This window comes from Poecilia mexicana, unplaced genomic scaffold (assembly GCF_051168715.1).
Source record: "Poecilia mexicana isolate PSO_F unplaced genomic scaffold, ASM5116871v1 scaffold_11, whole genome shotgun sequence".
Lineage (NCBI taxonomy): Eukaryota > Metazoa > Chordata > Actinopteri > Cyprinodontiformes > Poeciliidae > Poecilia > Poecilia mexicana.
The window spans coordinates 26,229,277-26,250,215 of NW_028263380.1; the positions used below are offsets into that span (position 1 = coordinate 26,229,277).

The window sequence follows — 20,939 nt, forward strand, 5'->3', positions numbered from 1 at the left end:
TTAAGCAATGAGAATTGATTTATATTTTATAATCAAGTATTGGTTTACCTGGTTCTAGAGTAACTGACATCATCATTAGAATAAGAAAGTCATTTAAGCAACCTCCAAGTAACCTGGATGTCTGTTGTAAGCAAGCAAAAACTTCCTCTTCAGTAAGCAAAGAGCATTATCTTTACTATCATTCTACTTACATTGGTAGGTGGGAGGACACATACCTGGAATTTCGATTTCCTCCATAGATTTTCCTTGAAACATGGCCGGACATTCGGTCTCCACAGCCGACAGCATCACCAAGATTTTTGCGATGTCTCCAACCGCCTCCGGGTTCTGGTAGAACTCGCTCTCGGTTTGAACATCGCACCCCAGCAGCGTGGCTAACTGGCTGAGCTCCTCATTATTCAGGATGAGAATGCGGAAAATTCTTGCCGTGTGTATACGGAATAACGAACAAGTTAGGTTCTTCTCACCTTTGGCACCACACAAACTCACAAACATGGAGATGATCCGCTGCCAGTTGTAGATGTTCATGGACAATTTATCCGGCCATCCAAAGAGATAGGGGTTACCATCGGGCAATCCACATTGTTTTCTCTTCTCCACCAGCAACGTGATTGCAGAGAGCAGCTCTGAGGTCAGACTGAGAACTACGTTTTGGTTCTTTTGGTTAACGATGTTGATCTTAACGAGCCGTTTGGAGAGCACTTTGTCAAGCAGCGACTCCTTGGTGTCAGCATTTTCCTGGGGTTGAGATTCACTCCACTGCAGGAATGACTCCAGGGTCACATACAAGATGTCAGTAAAGTTTCTGCTCAGTATGCCCACATATGCGAAGATCCCTTTGAGGAGAGCAGTGTAGACTGGCGGGCTTTGAAACTTGGTCAGAATTGAGACTGCAGAGCTCACCGAATTGTGGATGTACTTGAACAGCAGCTGAACGTCCTGGATGAAGGATAAAGTTGGTGCTCCCTGTACTGCCTGTCGAATTGGTACGTTTGAAGCCCATTCCTTCTCACACAGCTTCAGGAACTCCTTCGCCTCCTCTATTGTCTCGCTATCTGCTCTGTTGCTCACAGCTACAGCATATTTTATATCAGCCACTTTCTTAAGTGAGTATCCGATTACTGTTGAAAGTGGTTTGGCGTTGATGTTTTTTCTCATGGTTGAGACTTTCCTCACTGCTTCAATAACAACATTAAAGTTCTGAGGTTTTAAAGCCTCCTCAATGCTCATTATAGACTTTTCTTTCAAGGTTGCGAGCAGTTTTCCCATTTGTCTCAGTTTCCGACTGATTTCGTAGTCTTTGCTCTTGCCTTCCTTCATGTAGTACAAACAGCGAGCTAGCCGCAATAGGTAAGGATCCTTTAAAACTAAGGAGGCAGTTTCATCTTCTTTCAGTTTTTTTAGAATCTTCCTCACGCCCGACGACCTGTTTTCAGGTTCTGTTAGCCCAGATGCAACTAATGCCAAAATCCCTGACTTGCCTTCTAGAGGGGATGAGATTCTCATAGGACATCTCTGAAGATGCCTCCATAAATTCTTTCGAATAAACAAGACCTTACAGTAAATGCAGGTAGCAGTGTTCTTGATAGATGACATGTTTGTTTTTCGCCTCACTTTAAGTTTTCCTTTTCGAGTTCTCAGCACCTCCTGGTTGTGGTTGTAGTTCCCCCTGTTCCGCAGCTTTTGAAGCAGTTTCTTTCGCTCCTTACTGTTGCGACTCATCCTAAATGCCTCAGCGATCTCAGGCTCTTCCGCTCTGTGGGTTAAGAGGTGACGGGAGATTTTTGTCTGAGGTCTTCCGCAAACATAACAGTAGTTCTTCCTTGTCAAGGAAGTAGCTTTGGTCGGCATGTCAGAGTCCCAGTCATCAGAGCTGGAGCGAGACCCGTCTCCCTCTACGGTGGGCGAAGCCCCTTCAGGCAGTTCGAACTCTGAGAAACTGTCATCGCTGTCTGGTTGTTCGTTGCAGACGTATTCATCTCCGGAGGATTCAGCAGAGCTGAAGGATTCTGCTGCAGAGTCCTCAAGCTGGAATGAATTTTAAACAAGCAAATTTAAATCTTAAAACATTGTTGGATGTGTTTTTCCAACAAACTCATGTTTTAAATGTGAAGAAAGATTCAGTTACAAAGTCATGGGAAAATGATCAGTGACAAACTACTGCATCCTAGGTGCACAAAGGAGCATCAAAGCCGATTCTTCCTCCCAGCAGCTGTTAAAACTTTATAACCATGAGATTTTTACATTTATGGTAAATACTCTGTTAGTGTTTTTTTTTTTTTTGCATAAATATTTATGCATGTCTTGTACAAAACATACTTTTTCATGGATGGGGAAAGCCGGATCCTTTTCCAAGTCTTTTTCAGGAATATTTACATCCTCGTTAGTTTCCTGTCAAAACACAGATGACCAAAAAGCACAAAGTAATTTAACAACTTTTTTTTTTTTTCAGAAGAGATGAGCGATAAACCAGAAAACATACAGGAACAAGATCCGTATGTGTCACTGTAAAATGTGAATCTACCTGTGGGCGCCACGAATACAAAGACCCCCCGTAGTCGAAGGTTATCTCCTCACCAGCTGATATTTTTTTCAGTGCAAACAGACACAGGTGTGGTTTCTCCTCATAGGTAATTTTCACTACACTGCAGTTTGGATCAAGGTGGTCATCGTTTACAAGCCGACCCAAACTCCCATCATCAGCTGAAGCGTCAACACTGAGAAACAGTTAAACCAACAGGATTAGTTTCAGTTGCCACTTTGTCAACAACTTCTAATCCTATTTTACATTTTCTGTTCTCGTATAATTGGGCTGTGGAACATTTTCCATTTCTTCTGATATTCTAGTTAAACTTACAGAGCTCCAGCGGTAATGGAGTGAGAGCAGCCTGGACTGGAAAGGGGTTAGTTTGTAATCTGTAGTTCTTGTTCAGATCACCTCAACCCACCTGGGTTTCCTGAGTTTCACTAGAGGTCAAAGGTACTGTGGTGATTTCCAGTCACCTCTCTAAGTCATAATTTGGCTGAAGGCCACCAGTGAACAATGCCCAAGATAAGTTTACATGTGGGTCATTTAAGATTTAACCTCAGCAAAAGCACACTGGTTTATTATTTTCAGAGTTAATTTGCTCTGTTTGGTGTTTGATAAAATTATTTGTGTTTTCATGACTAGCGAAAAAAAAAACATTGTTGGAAAGAAGGCAGTTTTTCAGCCTAAAGCTGTTTTTAGCTGTGGAAAAGCAGAAAACTCACCACCAGTTTGATCCTTTCCATGAAAAGCTAAACACATAATTGTTTAACAAATCTCCAGGTTGCTTCTCAGAGCTTTCTTGGCAAGTAGAGATCCTCCCACGAAACTCAACAACAAAAGAAGACGGCTCAATGGATTCCTTGGTGAAAACACCTCTCCCTGGAAAAACAGGAAAAGATTTTAACAGTGGTGGGCGCTGCTAACTACAAAGTTAGTTGTGTTAACCCTAAAGAACTAGTACCGTAATAAAAATTTGTTCTGCTATTGCTAATGCTAAAGAACCATTTATTTAGCAAAAGCTACTGCTAATACACTAAATATTTGATGGCATCCAATGCCAATGATGAGTTGAAAGAGTGTAATGGCCTCAACAGAACAAAACAGTCAACTTCAAAATAAAAGCATGAACTGTTAAGAACAGTTTTATCTACTGTTCTTAACAGTAGATGTCGAACTTTATTCAACTGAAAGTTTACAAAACAGGTTAGTAAACTGAGGCTTTAAAAAGTGACAATTCAACATATTTATAATTTTCCAGAAACATTACTTTAAGGGAATCTAAGTGTGGTAAACCTTTTCAAAGTTAGCAAAAAGACTACAGCACTCAATGAAAGATTAGCTCCGTTATTTGCACATTAGCGGAGATGTGCCAACACCTTAATGCGGTTTTAATAGGTTTGTCTCATCAGGTGCAATTGATTGAATCTCAGATTGATCTAAAAAAAGAATGTGATTATTCTTTATGACAACCTTTAGCAGAGTCTATGAACTTCTCCTGAAGGAAGGGTTTGTCTCTTTGAGCCTTTATGTGCTCCAAAGCATCCTGAACAGCCGGAGTCAGCTGTCCACCGAGCTGCTCTGCAACATCTGCAAACATCAGCATGTCAGGCACATTAAAGTTTCGCTCCTGTAAATCTGGTGGTTATTATGACTGTTATGAACCTCAACACAGATACATTTTATTTTCTTCAGATATTATTCCAACATTATTCCTCAGTGATGTAAAATAATAATTGATAAGTAGATCATGAAAGTAAAGCATGATCTTTGATATCAAAATGATCTGAAACATGTCCCTGAACACAGTCAATTCATTTAAGTTGCTGAATGATTTTGTTTGTAACGGTTGTGATCACCACAGCTTATTGAAAGCTAAAGTCAGACAAAAGAAAAATACATATTTCACTTGCTAAATATCAGTAAAGAAAATTGTGCTGCCTTTTGTACGTTACAATAGATAACACATTTAGTAAACCACCCACAACTCCCTCTGATAACCGTTTTGTGACAATGTTTTAGTTACCTTGAGGAATAAACACATGAAGCAGATAAATCCAAGATGGCCGAATACAATGCAGAAGTATTCATAAGTTAAGCTGATATAAACTTTAAAACACTGTTACTTTGTACGAGATTTGTCCATAAGTATAAATAATGTCAAAAATAACAATTGTCTCTTTGTTTTTTGTAACAATGGTATGATGTTTTGCACATTTAAGTTAGTTAATTTGCAGTAAGCATGCTTTGGGTAAATTTGCAGTGTTATTTAGCTAATGCCATCCCCTGTATATTTCAGTTTTATGATTCTCAAAAGAGAAAGCCAGTGGTCATTCTTCAATAAATCAGCAAAAGAAGAAAGATAAGTCTGTTTGGAGCATCGTTATCTAGATGTCTAGAAGATGAAAACTAGAAAACTCAAGGTGAGTGCAGCATAAGTACCATAAATGTAAAGAAGAATATTTTATAATATACCACATTGTTGAAGTGGAGAACCCGACTCTTCATTGGACTTTTCCACATCTTCTCCACCACTGCTCTGCCCCCCATCTGACTCCAGCTCATCTTCAACAGAAAGTACATTTCACCACTTGTTCTTCATTTGCAAGCTGACCGATGAGCGTCACAAAGGAAACTCACCATCGATCTTAACCTCCCCCAGAGACTTTCCTTTGAATCTGTCCAGAGTTCCTTTCTCCACTGCCAGAAGGAGTTTAGAGATTTTAGCAAGTTCAACGGCCGCCTCTGGGGACTGGTAATATTCCTTGTTGGTGTGGATCTCATGGCCAACCAATTCTCTAAGGTGTTCAAGCTCGTCGTTCTCCATCAGAATCTGGAATATTCTTGCCATGTGGTTGCAGAGATGGGCAGCCCTGAGATTCTCAGGGTTCTCCGCATGACACAGGCTTGAGAAAGACTTGATACAGTGAGATCCATGGTAGTGGCTTGTGACAGAAGAGTCTGGCTTTGCAAACAAGAAAGGATTGTCCTCATGGACACCACAGGCTAGCCTCTTGCTGATCAGCAAAGTTATGGTGCTGGTAAGTTCAGAGGTCAGTAGAATGGCAAAGTTCAGGCCACTCTTGCTCAGAATATTTATCTTGATGAAGTGCTTGGACAACACCGTGGTGGCGTCGGCCCTCTCCTCAAAAGACTTCAGTGTCATTTCTGAAACCTCAGTTGTACATTTGCTCAAAACTGAAATCTGTGTAAGTGTGACCCTGGAAAGTACATTGAAGACTTGAGGATCGTCAGAGGTCTTCAAGCTTTCAGTGGCAGAAGCTGATAATCTTTCCAGGTAGGAATGGAAAGCTTGTACATCACGTGTGAAAGGTATTGCAGCTGGACAGCTAACTTTTTGTCCTTTCACTGATGAAAAGGTGGTGTCCAACACAAGTCCACCCCACTCTTTCTCACACATTTCTAGGAATATTTTAGCAGAACTCCTCATTGTTTCACTGGTATTTTCCCCATTAAGAATGATTTTGGCAATCCTCTTCAGTGAATTTCCCAAATTGAAAGCAAGTCCTCGCTTGCTGTAAGTCTGCATTACAGGATCAAAACCCACAATGTTTTTCACTGAATTGACAATGCAGGAGAATTTCTTGGATTGTATCGCATCTTCAAAGCTTAATATTCTCTTTTTATTCAGATCCAACAAGAGTGTCCCTACTTCCTTCAGCTTCTCCTGGACAGAATGCTCCTTGCTTGGGTCATTTCTGTACTTCTTGCATAAACTCTTTGCCAGCTGGATTAGAAGGTGATCATTTTGAATCACAAGTCCGACTTCGTCTTGTCCCATCCCTGAAAGTATCTTCTTCACATCAGGAGGGACACTGTGCACTGACTCCAACTCCTCAGTGTCATTTATGACACTTTTATTTACAGAAATTGCAGTTTTTAAACAGTTGGATACATGATGACACATTTCTGATCGTGTCATCATGGCTTTACAATACGGACAGTACATATAGCTTGTTGAACTCATGTTGCCAGATTTTGGTCGCCTTTTTACTTTCAATTCTCCAGTGTTGCTCCTCTGCACTTCCTGATTGTGATCAAAATTTCCTCTGTTTCTTAATATGTTAAGCAGCCTTTTGCGTTCGGTTGAGTTTGGAGGAAATGAAAATGCCTCTGCGATTTCAGGTTCTTCCTTAGCGTGCTTTTTGAGATGGCGAGAAATTTTGTGTATCCCTTTTCTGCAAACAAAGCAGTGGTTTTTGGAAGTGAAAAATTTGTCTTTTGTGGGAGACACTTTCATGCGTTTTTGTTTGGGTTTGGAGGTTTCATAATCCTTTTTGGACTTGTGTTCATCAGAAGAGTCCTCCTCTGATGGCTCCATGAAAGAGCTGGTAAGGTCCGGAGAAGATTCCCGCGCAGCCGAACTTGGTCCAGGTTGTTCATCGTCATTGTCAGAAGATTCGTCACGGTAGGAAATTTCTAACTTCTTTGACTAGAACCAAAATAGAGATATATATAAATAATCTTTTGTCAGTGTTTCCATCTTTAAATTACACTTTTTCAATCTCATTTTTTATTTTTCAATCTTACTGAATTTCAAATTTAAAATATAGATTTGAAACACATTTCTACAGCAAACAGGCTTAAGATAAACATAGACTAAACCATTTCAGACTGATAATATGATAAAAAAAAAAAACATTGTTTAAAACTTTCCAAATATATAAGATTTAAGCATTTAGGATGTTTGTTTATCTTTGGACAGAACTAGAGGGGCATAAGACAAATATGCATAACTTAACTCTAAAATTTAACGTGAAAATGCAAAATAATCAAGATTTAAGATTTATTTCATTCTTCACAAACCCTTTTAGGCCGTGGTGTTGATGAGGAAGGAGAACCGTCTCTCTTTAAAGAAGTCAACCCAGAGTAAAATTCCTGCAAATGCAATGAGAAACATTATATATAAAAAGTAATAAAATAGCATTGTTCCTTTCGACAAAAACATGATTATATAACAGTAATTTTCAACTTTTAAAAATTACACAGTTTAAAACACAGGCAGGAAAAACAATGCACAGCAATAAAAAAAGTTAAAAAGTCAAAATGGTTTAAAGCAGCCATATGATACCAACATTAAAGTCTTTCAGAAAAAATTTAATATCTGTGTGAGATGCAAAATAACAAGAATGTTTTTGTCTGTGCATTTACAGTCACATAACCTTAAAAAATATAAGTGTAGTTATGAGTTCTGATTTTCTAACACATTTGTTATCAAAGTGGAGATCAACTGAACATTGTTGATCTTCATAGGCACAGAGCTCCATTCATATTCCTTGTGAGAATGTTAATAGATTTAAACTAATGAGACAAAGTTTGGCATACCTCAAATAGACAAACCATAAAGCATCTAGCTGATTGTAATTTTTATTTAAAAAAAGAGGCAAAAATACTGCTTTAACTGTTGTGAACCTACCTTTGAGCGCCACTCGTAACTGGACTCTCCATAGCAATATGTTATTTCCTTGCCTGGAGAGATTTTCTCTACTGCAAACAGGCACAAGTGTGGCTTCCCTTCACAAACAACCTTCCTCATTTCACAGTTTGGACTTATGTGATTATCATTCACAAGTCGGCCAAGTGTGTCGTCTTCTTTTGAAGCATCAATGCTGCCAGAGAACCACCATCATATCACAACTGTGTTCCTTCAGGACAATGATTTCCAACTTTTCAAATCAAATGAAAGTTAACTTACCACCATTGCTCTCCTTTCCATGAAAATTCAAAAACAAAACCATTCAAAGCATCGCCACCTCTCTCCTCAGATCTGATGCCTCTTGAGAATTTATTCCCACGATATTCCACAACAAACATAGACGGCTTGATGGTTTTCTTAGTGAACACACCTCTTCCTAGAAAATATATAATCAACTCAAGCCACAATGTGTTGATTTGAGTTTTTCAGAGTCCATAATTTCAATAACTAAATTCAGACCAAGATTCTTCATTTAAAAACTAAAATTACAAAAATCCTGAATTTGTGATATCACGATAAATTTCAGAATATTATATATAAAATTACATTTACATTAGATTAAGACAGAGAACATTTGATTAACTGACAGTCAGTGGTTATTTGTTTGTATTTAAATAACACTGTGGCCCAATTTCAGAATATTCTGTGTATGTGGCTAAAGACTGACCTAAATAATAAGTAAGAAATGCACCTCCTACCTTTAAAAGAGTCAATGAACCTTTCCTCCAGGAAGGGTTTGTCTTTACAAGCGACAATGTGCTCCAAGGCATCTTGCTCGGGGGTCTGTTTCCCTCTCTGCTCTTTCATGACTGTTTAAAAATAAGATTAATGGGTTGTTTTTTATGTTGGGAACTGGAGATTTATTAACATTATACTGAGCGGTTTCATACAATCATAAAAGAATGGAAACAAACAAATTGATAGATAATTTTTTTTAAATTTATGTCTTGGTGTCAGTAATAAGTATTTAATAGCAGGTATTTTCCAATAATCTGACTGTTTTCTTCATAATGCTTTCTACATTTTCAACAGTGACAGGTCTAAATATGACTTTAGCAAGTTCAAGCATATGTGCTTGAAAAGAAATACATTATACTGAAATACACAGCAAATAACACAATTTAGGCTAATGTATACATTTGAAGTACTTTGATGCAAGAAAAAGTATGAATGCAGATCAATTTTAATATAAATAAAGTACTTGATTTGCAATTGATAGAGTAGGTATATATAGTTGTAAGTGGCTGCATCACAAGGGGAACAACAGTGTTATCAAGATTTACCTGACAGCGACCTGAAAAAGTGAGTAATGTCTGCACACAGTTTGTCTCAGGAAACACCAGAAAGCATTAATTTAAAAGTTTTATAGGGTCCCAATGTGGGTTTGCATGAAACCCTGTGTTGGTCCCCTAATATACACAGTGTGATCTGCATCACATTGATTTAATCATTGGTAATAAGTATGTTAACTAATGTAATGATGCAAGAGTTGTATGGGCAGACAAAAATATTCATCTGACAGCATTAGAAATACTTTTAAATAACCGCATACGATGTGTATCTTAAAAATAAAAGCAGCTACAGTATTTTAAAAGCTGAAAATCAGTGGTAATTTAAATAAATTCAAACCAATAAAAATTTGGGACATAATAAAAAAATGCTTTGAATCTCATTCTTATATTCTTCTTTCTTATTCAATACAATAATCAGACTTGAATTCCCAAATTGTTATTTTAAAAGAAATCTAGTTTTCTTAAATGAAAACCTGAACCTCTCTATACTAATTATATATGGTATACAAGCCCATTATTGGAATACAAGTATAATAGATTAACAAACAACCAGGCTAATTAAAAATTAAGTCAATTTTAAGGCAAATAAAAGCCACGTTGGTCACATCAACACTAGAACAATGAGCGCTCAGGTCAACAGGACTAATCAACAAAGAAATTATATAATTATAATAGCATCAATATGTGTATGTTTATATTAAACTGGACTACTCAAAAGTCAAACTTGCATTTTTGAGTAGATTGTAAGTACAATCTGTTCAATAATTTGATAAAAGAATAATCTAATCTAACAATCACATAAAACCAAAATTAAACCATTCCTTTTTTGTGCTTTTTGGCCAATTACTGTATATTTAACAAGTCCCATCATAAATATTGTGTATATTTTGCACATAAAGTCATAATTTTTAATAAGCCACTTAAATATGCCAGATGAAATGGTGCAATAAGTAAACATATTCCACCTCTATGCAACAGGGTACAGACAAATGCAGAAAGATAATGATGACCTCAAATAAAAGTTTTAATTGGAGTGGAATACTGATAGTTTAAACAGAAATACAACCAGTGTCACCTTAGCAATGCTTCTCTAATTGGCTACCATGCTTACTGCTGCAGAAAGCTCAAGCACTACGTCTGGCTCACTTTGAGTTGCTCCCAAACCTTATTAGTTAGCATGCTAACCACAACAAATTCAAACTAGTTTGTTTTCTTAAATTATGTCCTCCATTTCTTGTTTTGATAAACGGCATTGGAGCCAGCTGGGACATAAGTTTCACAATGAGCAACGCTTACCTTCGTTTTAGTGTCAGAATAGCCTTCTTTAGTATAAAGAAACCGTAGCAGTCATTTTTATTCTCATTCCAGTCTTGAATGACCACGTGACCGAAGTAAATAACTAGTCAACGCGGACGACGGAAAATTTGACCAATCATTTACTGTAACGTCACTAGCTCAGTGTGACGTCAGTGATTGACACTTGAACGAGCGAATCAGATGCAAGGAGCAGCTGAGAACTGTGAAGGATGTGTGAACGTGTCTTATGGGGACATTCTGAGGACAGGAAAAGTCCTCATAACCCCACTAAACCCTCCCCACTAAAATATAACTATCAGAGACCAGAGAAAAATAATTCAGGTTCACAAATTCAATTTAAGACATTATTTTATTAAAAAGAGAACAAACAATATAAAACAGACAGCTATAATCTAAGGACAGGAGGTTAAAATAACCAAGATACACATAACTTGCTGCAGTTACCCAGCATTATGATCCCAGGACTCATTTTAGATTCAACAATATCCCAAAAAATACCAAAAACTCATATCAAAATGGCAAAATATTGTGTTTCAGGTTAGTATTTGCTCTTCCTTTTACAATTTACCACTCCTTCAGTTACATTCAAATTGATTCTTATTCTCAAGATGTTAGAGAACAAACATCTTTGGATTAGCTTCCAGTACCCTCATTACTATTAATCATTATGGTCTCATTTCAGGTTGTGACACTGGCTTAGTTTTTGCAATACAACAAAATTTGACAGTTGTGTGAAAAGGCCTCTGGGATTGTTTTTTTTTTTTTTTGTGGCTGGTACCCTGCATGTTTTAGATTTTTATGGTCTCGTTTACTTGATGTAAATGATTATCTCATGAGTAGGCTCCTGCTTAACCTTTTGTACTAGTTCAGGGATTTGAATTTGATATTTTGCAGCAGGTTCACATCTAAAACATCCAGGACACCATCACTCAAAGATTAAAATCTAACATGCATCTTTAGCTTTAAAGATATCAAATAATTTTCAGGAGCTAAAAAACAGCCTAATGTAATTAAAGTGAATAAAGATCATTGACGATTTCAATTATTGTTATTGGGCCAACAGCTCCTGAAACAAACTCAGCATTTACCTTTCAGAAAAGAAAACACGGCAGACTTGCGTGCACTGAAATGTTAGGAATCATAATACCTGGAAGGAAACCGAAAGCAACAAGATGCAACTAAACCGATGAGCTTTGTGTCTTCATCTTTGAGCAGCAGTAAACAGTCTGCGAGCTGAACAGTCTGCAGAAACAGTGTGCGTTTGAAAATGTGCAACTCTCGCTCAACAGAGTTTAGGAAAGGAACTTTTCTCCAGCTCAGCACACTTCTATCGTGAGTTACCGAGAACAAGTTGTAGTGAACATTTACGTTTATTTACATTTAGACAGCCAGTTGCAACACCACGAAAAGGTCACTTCGGTTCTTTTTTAATCAGAGTCTTCATCCTCTTCTTCAGGTATAAAAGGCGGGTCAGAAACCACAGGCTGGTCTTTCTTGGTCCTGAGATGAAGCTCTCTGACAGTGAGGATGCGGATCAGCATGGACTCCATGGTGTTGTCGTCCAGCGGCGTGGACGAGAACCACAGCGGGCTGTTTGGGACGCAGCAACGCTCAGGGTGAAGGTAGAACATGTTGGTGCGCTGCTTCACCGATTCCGAGCTGGAAAAGAAATACAGCAAATCGCAGAGTGAGGATGAGGGGGACATTTTACGCCGTCAACAGTAACTTTGATCAACAGCTTCCCAAGCTTCTGTTGAAGCTGTGCTTCGGCTATTCCCATCATTTTAATTCGCAGTAACAGATTGGTTTTTAAACTATTTTCCAAGTTTGTTAAACAACTTAAACCCACAATAAAAATGGAAAGGTTTTAAAAATTAAGGGACAGGCAACGGTTGTGTAAACAAATGAAAACTTGGCAAAAATTAATATTTAAATCATTTATTTGGGAAATTAAGACAAATTTACCACAAAAACCCAATTTCTTTAGCTGAATGTATATTAAAAAAAACAATGAAAGACATTTAATAGTTTAATTGAATATAGGATTTTAGCTCCAAGGTGATTATTCCCAAAAAATGCATTGGCTAAAAACTCAGTTCAAGGATGATGCATCTGTCAGGTTTTTATTGGATATTCTAATGTTTCTTCGTCATTTTGCTTTACATTTATCTTCTGGAGATGTTTTATTATGTGTTTTTTTAAGGTATGATATTTTTGTTTACTTATTTTAAGATGTATGCACACAAGAGAGATTACACAAACTTGTCTAAGAAAATTCTGTTAAAGAACTGTATTTTAATAAAATTAGGAGCAAAATAGCCTTGATGATGATGCATCTATCAGGTTGCATCAAATATTAATAGATAGAGGGAAAAACATTAAGAACCGAAAGGTGAGGTTGCATTTTTGTCCATCTCACCACTTGGAGAGGTAAAACTCGTAAAGCCTGACTGGACAGCGAAGTGGGTTCTCCGTGTTCTCCATCATCTCCAGGATTTCCTCCTTACTCTCTTCCTCTTTACGCCTCTTTGCTGGAACTCCATCTGGATCTGAACACAATAATTACAGTCAGCTGTTGGGAGAAGTAAAGCCAAATCACTGAGGTTTGTCACCGTCTTTATGTCTCACCTTCCCTGCACAAAGAAATACGGTGTACTAGAAATTACCAAAAATATATGAATAAATTGGATTAAACTCAGTTTTCTATGGATTATATTTGAGTTTTTCCATTACTTTAAATGGTTCACCTGGTTCACCAGGTGAAGCTAAAATTGCCACCGGAGGAGTTCTGAGTCTATACTCCAGTTACCAACAAATCAATTACTAAATTAGTTAAAAATTATTCCAATCAATCATTGACAATTAATTTCATTAATCATTTCAACACTAGCAGATGATTTCACTTATAAAGGCATTTTTCACAAGTTATAAACGAAATAATCCAACAGTGGAACTGCTGCTTTTTATTAACTTATTTACTTACAACAAGCTCAGTACACTTGTCTTATTTCAAGTGTGCTGAGATATTTGCACTAGAAATTAAGAAATACTTGGAAAGGTTTAGTGTTTTTGCAGTGCAAACCAGTTGTTATGTGAAATATACCTGACTCTGCTTCGTTTACGGGAATGGGTGGGTAGAAGCGCAGGAAGGTCGTCTTGCTGTTGTCCGGGTTGGTTTTGGTGCAGCGCATGACGTGGGCGAACGACAGCTGGCGGTGCTGCTCCACCGTGGTGAAGCCAAAGTATTTGCAGGAGAAGAAGAGCAGCGTGTTGAGGAGGACGATGGGGGAGTACGCCCCCAGCTGCTTGCACCCCCACAGGAACTCCTCCTCCACGCGGGAATGCACGTAACCTGCCAAGGAAAAACGCCGATAAATCGCAACAAATGCACGTCAAAGTTGGCGACTGCTGTGTCTGACGTTAACTCACCTCTGGGAGTGACGGTGGGCTGAAACCTTTTCAGCATGTTGGTGAAATCTGTGGAGAACTTGCTGTAGAAACGATCCATGAAGATGTTCTCCACTCGACCGTTTTCAAACAGATACTGCAGAGAGAGAGACAGAGAAGTCGATCAAAGTTTCTGGTGCAGATCAGCAGCAAAAAGCTCATTTTGAATATTCAACTGTTTAATTTGATTAGTAAAACTTCCATATACCAATTCATTAAGGCATACAAACATTAAAGTCGGTTTATAAAAAATGTAATCTTGCATAAAACCAATAAAGATATATATATTTTTCATAGAAAAATGTTTTATGATTCTGTTGGATGTCAAGCCACAAAAGATCAAGGCTAAAGATGCCGGCTGTTGAGAGTGCTGTGTCCAAGCATATTAGTGGAAAGTTGAGTGGAAGGAAAACATTGGAGGTCCTACAGCAGGAATCTTAAAGGTGACCTATTAAGAGAAAAAAAGTATACTTCTGCCAAAAAACTAAAATGTTTTGAAGGATTTTGGAATTTTGAGGTTAATTTCAGAAGTTTTCTAGAAAAACATGGAAATTCCTGACTTTCAAAATCTGTAAATTTTTAACTTTTGAAACTCAAATTTCCACCTTTCCTCCCCCCAATACACTGTTGCACATTAAAGATTTTTACGCAATGAAATGCACTTTTTATTTCAGATGGAACTTTTATATTTGTGTGTTTCTGGTACGCCTGTAAATCTGACGCACGAGAGACATCCACCACCAACGATGGACAACGAAGCTGCTTCGCTTGGACAACTGGGGGTTAATTTCTGCTTCAGAAATAAAATAACCTGAACAGCAGAATAAAAACAATAAATATCTTTGTTGTTAAGCTCATATGTCTATTCAATAATTTAGTAAACAATGTTGTTTATTTAGTTGATTAAAATAGTTCCACTGCTAGCAGGAACACATTTTGGTCTAAAAACATCGTTTTAAATCAGAGAGTTTTCACCTGCTGGATCCCCAGGCAGAGGTAGAACAGGCTGTCGGGGGAGTACGGCTCTCCGTTCGGTCGCTTCACCTCGGTGATGAAGCAGCACAGACCGTAGCTGAGTTCAGCCGTGGTGCAGCGGAGCAGATCCTCCTTCAGCTCCAGGGGCCGCGCTGCGGACACACCAGACGTTACCATGGAAACCAAGCGTTTTTAAAGGAGCCTGGTCCCGCAGCGGGCCGGACTCACAGCCGAAGCGGCGCTGCTCCAGGTTGGGCTGCGTCTGCCTCCACTGGATCCAGCGCTTCCAGGCGTCGATGCCGTACTGGCTCTTCAGCTTCAGGATTTCAGCAGACACAGACTTCTTGGCCGAGCTTCTCGGCGGACTTTCTTCAGCTGCTTTCGCCAACCGCTGGGATTTACGACCCTGAAGGCAGAAGATGGGGGAGGAAATGAGGCGGAGCGCTGCCACAGGTCTGTGCCAAAAACATCCCATAATTCTCCATTTTTATCAGTCAATTTTTAGAATGATACTGATGACACAAGCTGTTCGACTGCATTTAATTTTCCGTTCGGTTTAATATTCAAGTTGAACAGAGAATCAACGCAATGAGTTCAAGCCTGATCCAAACCGACCGATTCACTTCAGAGGCTCAAGGCTGAAATAAACCCAACATTTTAATTAAGATTTTACTGGATCCCATTTAAACCCATTCAAAGAAAAATAAACTTCTAAAAACATTTAACACTGAAGTGGAAAACTTTTTAAATGCCGCCATCCCTGAAAGCGTTACTGTTATGTTTCAGGCTGGCTTGGTTGGCAAATTCGGTTATATTTCTATTTATTTTGTATTTTCTCTGACGGATTAAACAGTGTGATTTTGTAAACTTTATATATGTTTTTTTTATTATAGTGACTCTATGAATTAAAATTAAAAAAAGAAAAATCTGCCCAGCCTCTCCCCATAAAGCATCGCCCATATCGCCCTCTGCTACATCCCTGGTTTTAAGCTTTCCGTAACTCTGGCCCTGGTTGCTGCGACTCGGCTCTCCTCTCTCACCCTCTTGTCCCGGGCTTTCCTCTGAGCTTGTTTCCGTCTCGGCGCCGGCGTCGGACTCGGGGATCTGTTGCAGTGCTCCCTCAGCCGGGCCATCCTCTCCAGGGTTTCTGAAAGCGGCGCTGAACATCAGAGAAACGACCACAAACATCTCTCAGCAGCTCCAGCTCTGCGTTTCACTCTCACCGATGGAGAAATCCGCTTCGATGTCCATGGGCGGCGGGCCCTGCGGCGGCGGCGGCTCCAGGTCCGGCACCGGGGACGGGACGGCGGCAGCGTCCAGGACCGGGTTCAGCTTTTCAGAGGAGTACTGTCGACCCGGCAGCCTGAGGCCGGCGTCGGAGCTCGTCTCCTCCCAGTTGTTCAGGAAGCTGGCCAGGTCGTCCGTATCCAGGTCGTCGCTGTAGTTGCTGATGTGATCTGGAGGAAACAGCAGCAGAGCCTCAAAGTTTACATCATAATGAGAACAGAGATTCTACCTGGAGCTCAGGCTCCCTGAACAAATGCTTCACAAACTGAAACGATTAATCATCAGCTAATTCAGTAATCGATTAATCGTTAGCTGGAGTAGACAGACATGAAAGAACAACCTCTAAGCCAAAATTAAATCAAAACTGCACAAAAACATTTTGCAGATTTAGCTTCACCTGGTTAATGTTTTAATCTCCCACTAAGCTCCTTTTCTTGTCCAACTATTAATTGGTTAACAGAAAAATAATCATCAGATCTTTGCTGCACCGATTTGCTGCCAAGTTGAGCAGAAACAGAAACTTTTCACATGTTGATGTTCGGAGGATTTTTTAGCTGCAGATGCATCATTTTCTACAAAGTTTTACCGAAATGCTGTTATTGGCTTTCAGACAGTAAAATGTTTAATTTCTTATTTAAAAGTGGAATTAAATTATTTGCATCTTTTAATGCACTTCCATCCTTTCAATCTTTAACCTGCTTTGCCCCGATTGTTCTGACAATCAAATTAAACAATTTGCACATTTTACAGATTTTTCATTTAACCGCTTCAGTCTTTTGTTATTAATACTAGAAATGCATTAAAAAATGTAATTAAAACAATTATATTCCTGCTGATTATTTCAATAATCAATCTGATTTCATCGTCTGGTTGTTCCTGCAGAGTCTCACCATCTTGTGCCGGAGCCTCTTTGCTTTCCGACTCCTTCGCCGATGTTTTGTCTTTGCGCGTCTCCGTCTTGCTGCTCTTCTCCTCGTCGCCCTCGGCAACCATCTCGGCCATCAGGATGAGCTCCGCCTCGTACGGATCCGACGGGATCTTCTGCTTGATCTCCTGGATGGTCTCCACGATGCGCTCGGCGCTGTTCATCGTCACGGGGAGGAACATCGGCACCGGCAGCTGCAACGCGGACAAACGAGAGATAAACCTGAGCGAAGCTGATCGAGTTCAGATGAAATCAATAACCAATAATCAGGCTTACAGGTAGCGGCACGTTCAGAGGTCTGGGGACGAACTGGCTGTACATGTTCATGGGAACGGGAACGAAAACCGGGACTGGGACCGGCAGCACCATGACGCTGGGGAAGGCGTCTTCTACGGGAAGAGAGAAGGACAGTTTAGAGAGGACAGAGACGACGGCCTGCATGTTTTTAAATATCTAATAAATAAAGGATGAAATGTTGCCGTTTGCTCCAACGCTGAGAAAAACTCATTTGGATCAGAAACAAAACACGTTAGAAATATGATATAAATCATTAATCCAAGCGATTTTAATGGATATCCAGCAGTAATAATTTAATAAAATAAAAACTAGGTGGATATTTAAATCCAAATTTTGAAGTAACCTAAAGTATGAAAACATTGCTTTATTTTTCTTTTTGCAACATTGCTCATTTAAAATTTCTCTCTATTTTTAGGTAAAACACTGCTACATGTTAATCTTATCTCTGTTTTTTCTGCTTATTTTTCACTAGAAAATTATTTACATGTTAAAAAAGAAAAACTTGACATTTTGCTCTGGAAATTTTCTTTTTTATATTGATTTATGGCTTATTGTTTTGTGGCTAAATATTGTTGATTGTATCTTCATTTCCACCAATTTTGGAAAAAAGGGGGAAAAAAGAAAATTAGATAAACATGACATTTACTATAATCAAGCTATAAAATTCTGCATTTTATTTACAGAATATTTTAATTTTTTAAATGCATTTTGTTTTCAGCCACAACCAGCGGCTTCACTCAGATTCTGGCTGAAAACAAAAACATTTTAGCCAGAATCGGCGGGATTCTGGCTAAAAGCTTCCCAGGCTTTTATGATTTTATTTTATTCTCTGTATAATTTAATTTTTATTGTGCAGCTCTTTGTGATTTTCTGTGAAAACTGCTTTCTGAAGAAACGTGTGGGGCTGAATTGACTGTACCGGTCTGCGCCTCCACGCTGGCCGTCTGCGTTTTGCAGGAAACTCCTTTGTTCTGCACCAGAGGTTTGCACAGCAGCGCTTTGTTCTTCAGTAACTTCGGCGCAGAAGGAGGGAGAGGAGAAGGAGGAGGATGGATCTTCGCTGTGTCTGTTTGGACGCTGATCTGCAAGACAAAAACACCAGAACTCAAAACGGCTCCAACAACCAGCAAGTGAACAAATAAAATTCAATTATTTCACTATTTTATTGCCATTTTCTGTCACTTATTAATCTGTTTGGGTCATTTTCACTGACTTACATTTCCAGAGTTCTTGGTTTTTGACCTGGTGCCTGTTGAGACAAAAAGAGAAACTTTAGATGTGAAACAAAGAACCGGGTCAGACGGATAAATCAGAGTTTAGTCTGGGTTCTGTACTGAGGTGCGTGGGTTTGTCTGCCGATTTGGATCTCCCCGCCGGCTGGTCTGCGAGCGACATGACGCTGGCGATGACGGGCGTGGCCTCGCCGGCAGCTGCAGAACCAGAACACAAACAACCGGTCCAAACCGAGTCCCACAGCTACACGTCTGACCCAAACAGACCAGCAGATGTTTAACCAGAACGAAGTTCAACTGGACGCTTCAGACATGAAACTCTGCAGGTTTTCATTTTGGTCTGTTTTCTAATATTTGAACAAAATATGTTGTTATTTATGTCCAAAAAAACTTGAGTTGACTCCACAGATGGATGATGGGAAGTTTGACGTCTAGGAGTCACTTCCCAGAAATTAAAGTAATCTTTCAAAAAACATCTAAAATTATGATAATGTAATTTTATGAGAATTTGACAAAATAATCAGCTTTTGGTTCATTGATTTATTTATCAATAAATCAATTTATTGATAAATAGTTTATCAATTTCTCAGAATGTTGAGAAATCCAAATGACTTCCTAAATACATTTTCTATAAACAATCATTTACATAAACCTGTAATAAAAATATGCTAAATTTTATTTCAGTTTTTAATCATTTCATGTTTCCTGTGCTGTAATCCATCATAGTAATATGTTAATAATATTAAAATTATAGAAACATTTATTACATAAATCTAGGCCTGAAATGATTAATATATATATATATATATATATATATATATATATATATATAAATCCTGTTATTATTTGCATCTTTTAATGCATTTCTAGTATAAAAAAGATTAAGAAAATTTGGCCTTTTTTTATCTGATTAAGCAACAACATAACAAATGTCTAATTGTTTAATACTTTTTAACATTTTCATGCTCCGTAAATGTGAAATAAAGGTAAAAGTGATCTGGACCTTTGATGACCTCGCCCTGGGCCGCCACCCTATCGCAGCAGAACTTGAGCAGACAGCTGATGCCACAGAAATGTTTGACCTCCCCAAGCAGCGGCAGGCTCTGCTTCAGCTTCCCTTTACGCCCGCAGCTGTCGCACTTTGCTACCTGCAGGGGGCGCAGTTACAGCATCGTCATCGTCACTGAAAGCAAACGGCGGCTTCGGCGCGGATCGCGGCGGCTTACGTGGCAGAACAGCATGGTGTACTTGGAGCGGCACTCCTCGGAGCAGAACTCCTCGATGGAGCCGCCGTACTGGGCCGTCACCAGCTTCTTGGACACGCAGTGGCAGTAGACGCAGGAGTGGCAGTGCTTCCCCCAGTTCTTACTCAGCTCGTGCCTGAAGAGGAGCTTACAGCCTGGAAACGGGAACAGAACGCGGTTCTGCATCAAAATAATACGACTTCTGAACAGTTTCTAGTTCAAATATCCAAGTACACTTCAAATAAGACAAGACTAACTTATGAGAAACTTTTCAGCGAGAAATATGAGTTTGTTTAAAGTCACTAATTTTTGAATGTGGATAAATATTACTGGTTTCAGATTGTTTCACTAATAATATGGAAAAATTGTCGTTAGTGAAACATTTGAGAATCCAATAATTGACTGAAAACAAGCTCCTGTATTGTGCTGAAAAGTTACCTTTTATTTGTAAAAGTTTTAATCGGGAGATGAACTGATGTGAAAGGGTTGATATTAAAACTGATTACTGACATATTATCTATGTACATTTCCCCAACATTTCTCACAATGTGTAAAAATCAACTTCGCTGCTGATGTTCTTCATGCTCCTCTGCTCAAGTTAAACATCCCACAATCCTGTTCTGCATCACCATCACACGACCAAACAGAAACGACCAAACAGGACCAAAATAAAAAATTACAAAATTTCCCTTTATACATTTTTAAATGAGTCAGTATTCAGTCAGGAAGTAAAAAACTTGAATTTAAATGACAAAAAATGTTGAAGTCCAGATTATAAAGTGAAATCAGAGATAAGCTACATGATTTAAACTAAAATGAGTCAAACTAAATGGTGGTATTTTTCGAACAAGGCTGCTTTGTTGTACATTAGGAACTAGGAAGAGGATCAAAGTCTAAAA

General features: G+C 38.8%; 2 protein-coding genes across 5 annotated transcripts in view; both read right to left on the minus strand.

The window, feature by feature from the left end:
- Positions 1-10,699, minus strand: part of LOC106923279 (uncharacterized) — a 39,701-nt gene extending 29,002 nt beyond the window's left edge. Inside the window, exons 1-12 of the mRNA XM_014996232.2 lie at positions 10,613-10,699; positions 8,723-8,833; positions 8,244-8,400; positions 7,965-8,157; positions 7,355-7,426; positions 5,168-6,980; positions 5,003-5,092; positions 4,001-4,117; positions 3,253-3,409; positions 2,525-2,717; positions 2,320-2,391; positions 216-2,028 (exon numbers count right to left, since the gene is read on the minus strand). Coding sequence (XP_014851718.2) covers positions 216-2,028; positions 2,320-2,391; positions 2,525-2,717; positions 3,253-3,409; positions 4,001-4,117; positions 5,003-5,092; positions 5,168-6,980; positions 7,355-7,426; positions 7,965-8,157; positions 8,244-8,400; positions 8,723-8,831 — 4,786 coding nt within the window. The 5' untranslated portion in view covers positions 8,832-8,833; positions 10,613-10,699. The remainder of the gene's footprint in view (positions 1-215; positions 2,029-2,319; positions 2,392-2,524; positions 2,718-3,252; positions 3,410-4,000; positions 4,118-5,002; positions 5,093-5,167; positions 6,981-7,354; positions 7,427-7,964; positions 8,158-8,243; positions 8,401-8,722; positions 8,834-10,612) is intronic.
- A 264-nt stretch (positions 10,700-10,963) lies between these two features.
- The window catches only part of LOC106923326 (zinc finger MYM-type protein 4-like), a 29,490-nt gene continuing 19,514 nt past the window's right edge, over positions 10,964-20,939 (minus strand). For all 4 annotated transcript variants that reach the window (XM_014996307.2, XM_088010518.1, XM_088010519.1 and 1 more), the window contains 15 exons: positions 20,023-20,195; positions 19,800-19,944; positions 18,899-18,994; positions 18,782-18,813; positions 18,484-18,646; positions 17,544-17,656; positions 17,233-17,461; positions 16,279-16,512; positions 16,096-16,202; positions 15,284-15,461; positions 15,056-15,207; positions 14,063-14,177; positions 13,737-13,985; positions 13,053-13,182; positions 10,964-12,292 (listed from right to left, as the gene is read on the minus strand). In XM_014996307.2, the coding sequence (XP_014851793.2) occupies positions 12,061-12,292; positions 13,053-13,182; positions 13,737-13,985; positions 14,063-14,177; positions 15,056-15,207; positions 15,284-15,461; positions 16,096-16,202; positions 16,279-16,512; positions 17,233-17,461; positions 17,544-17,656; positions 18,484-18,646; positions 18,782-18,813; positions 18,899-18,994; positions 19,800-19,944; positions 20,023-20,195 (2,348 nt within the window). In that variant the 3' untranslated portion in view covers positions 10,964-12,060. The remainder of the gene's footprint in view (positions 12,293-13,052; positions 13,183-13,736; positions 13,986-14,062; positions 14,178-15,055; positions 15,208-15,283; positions 15,462-16,095; positions 16,203-16,278; positions 16,513-17,232; positions 17,462-17,543; positions 17,657-18,483; positions 18,647-18,781; positions 18,814-18,898; positions 18,995-19,799; positions 19,945-20,022; positions 20,196-20,939) is intronic.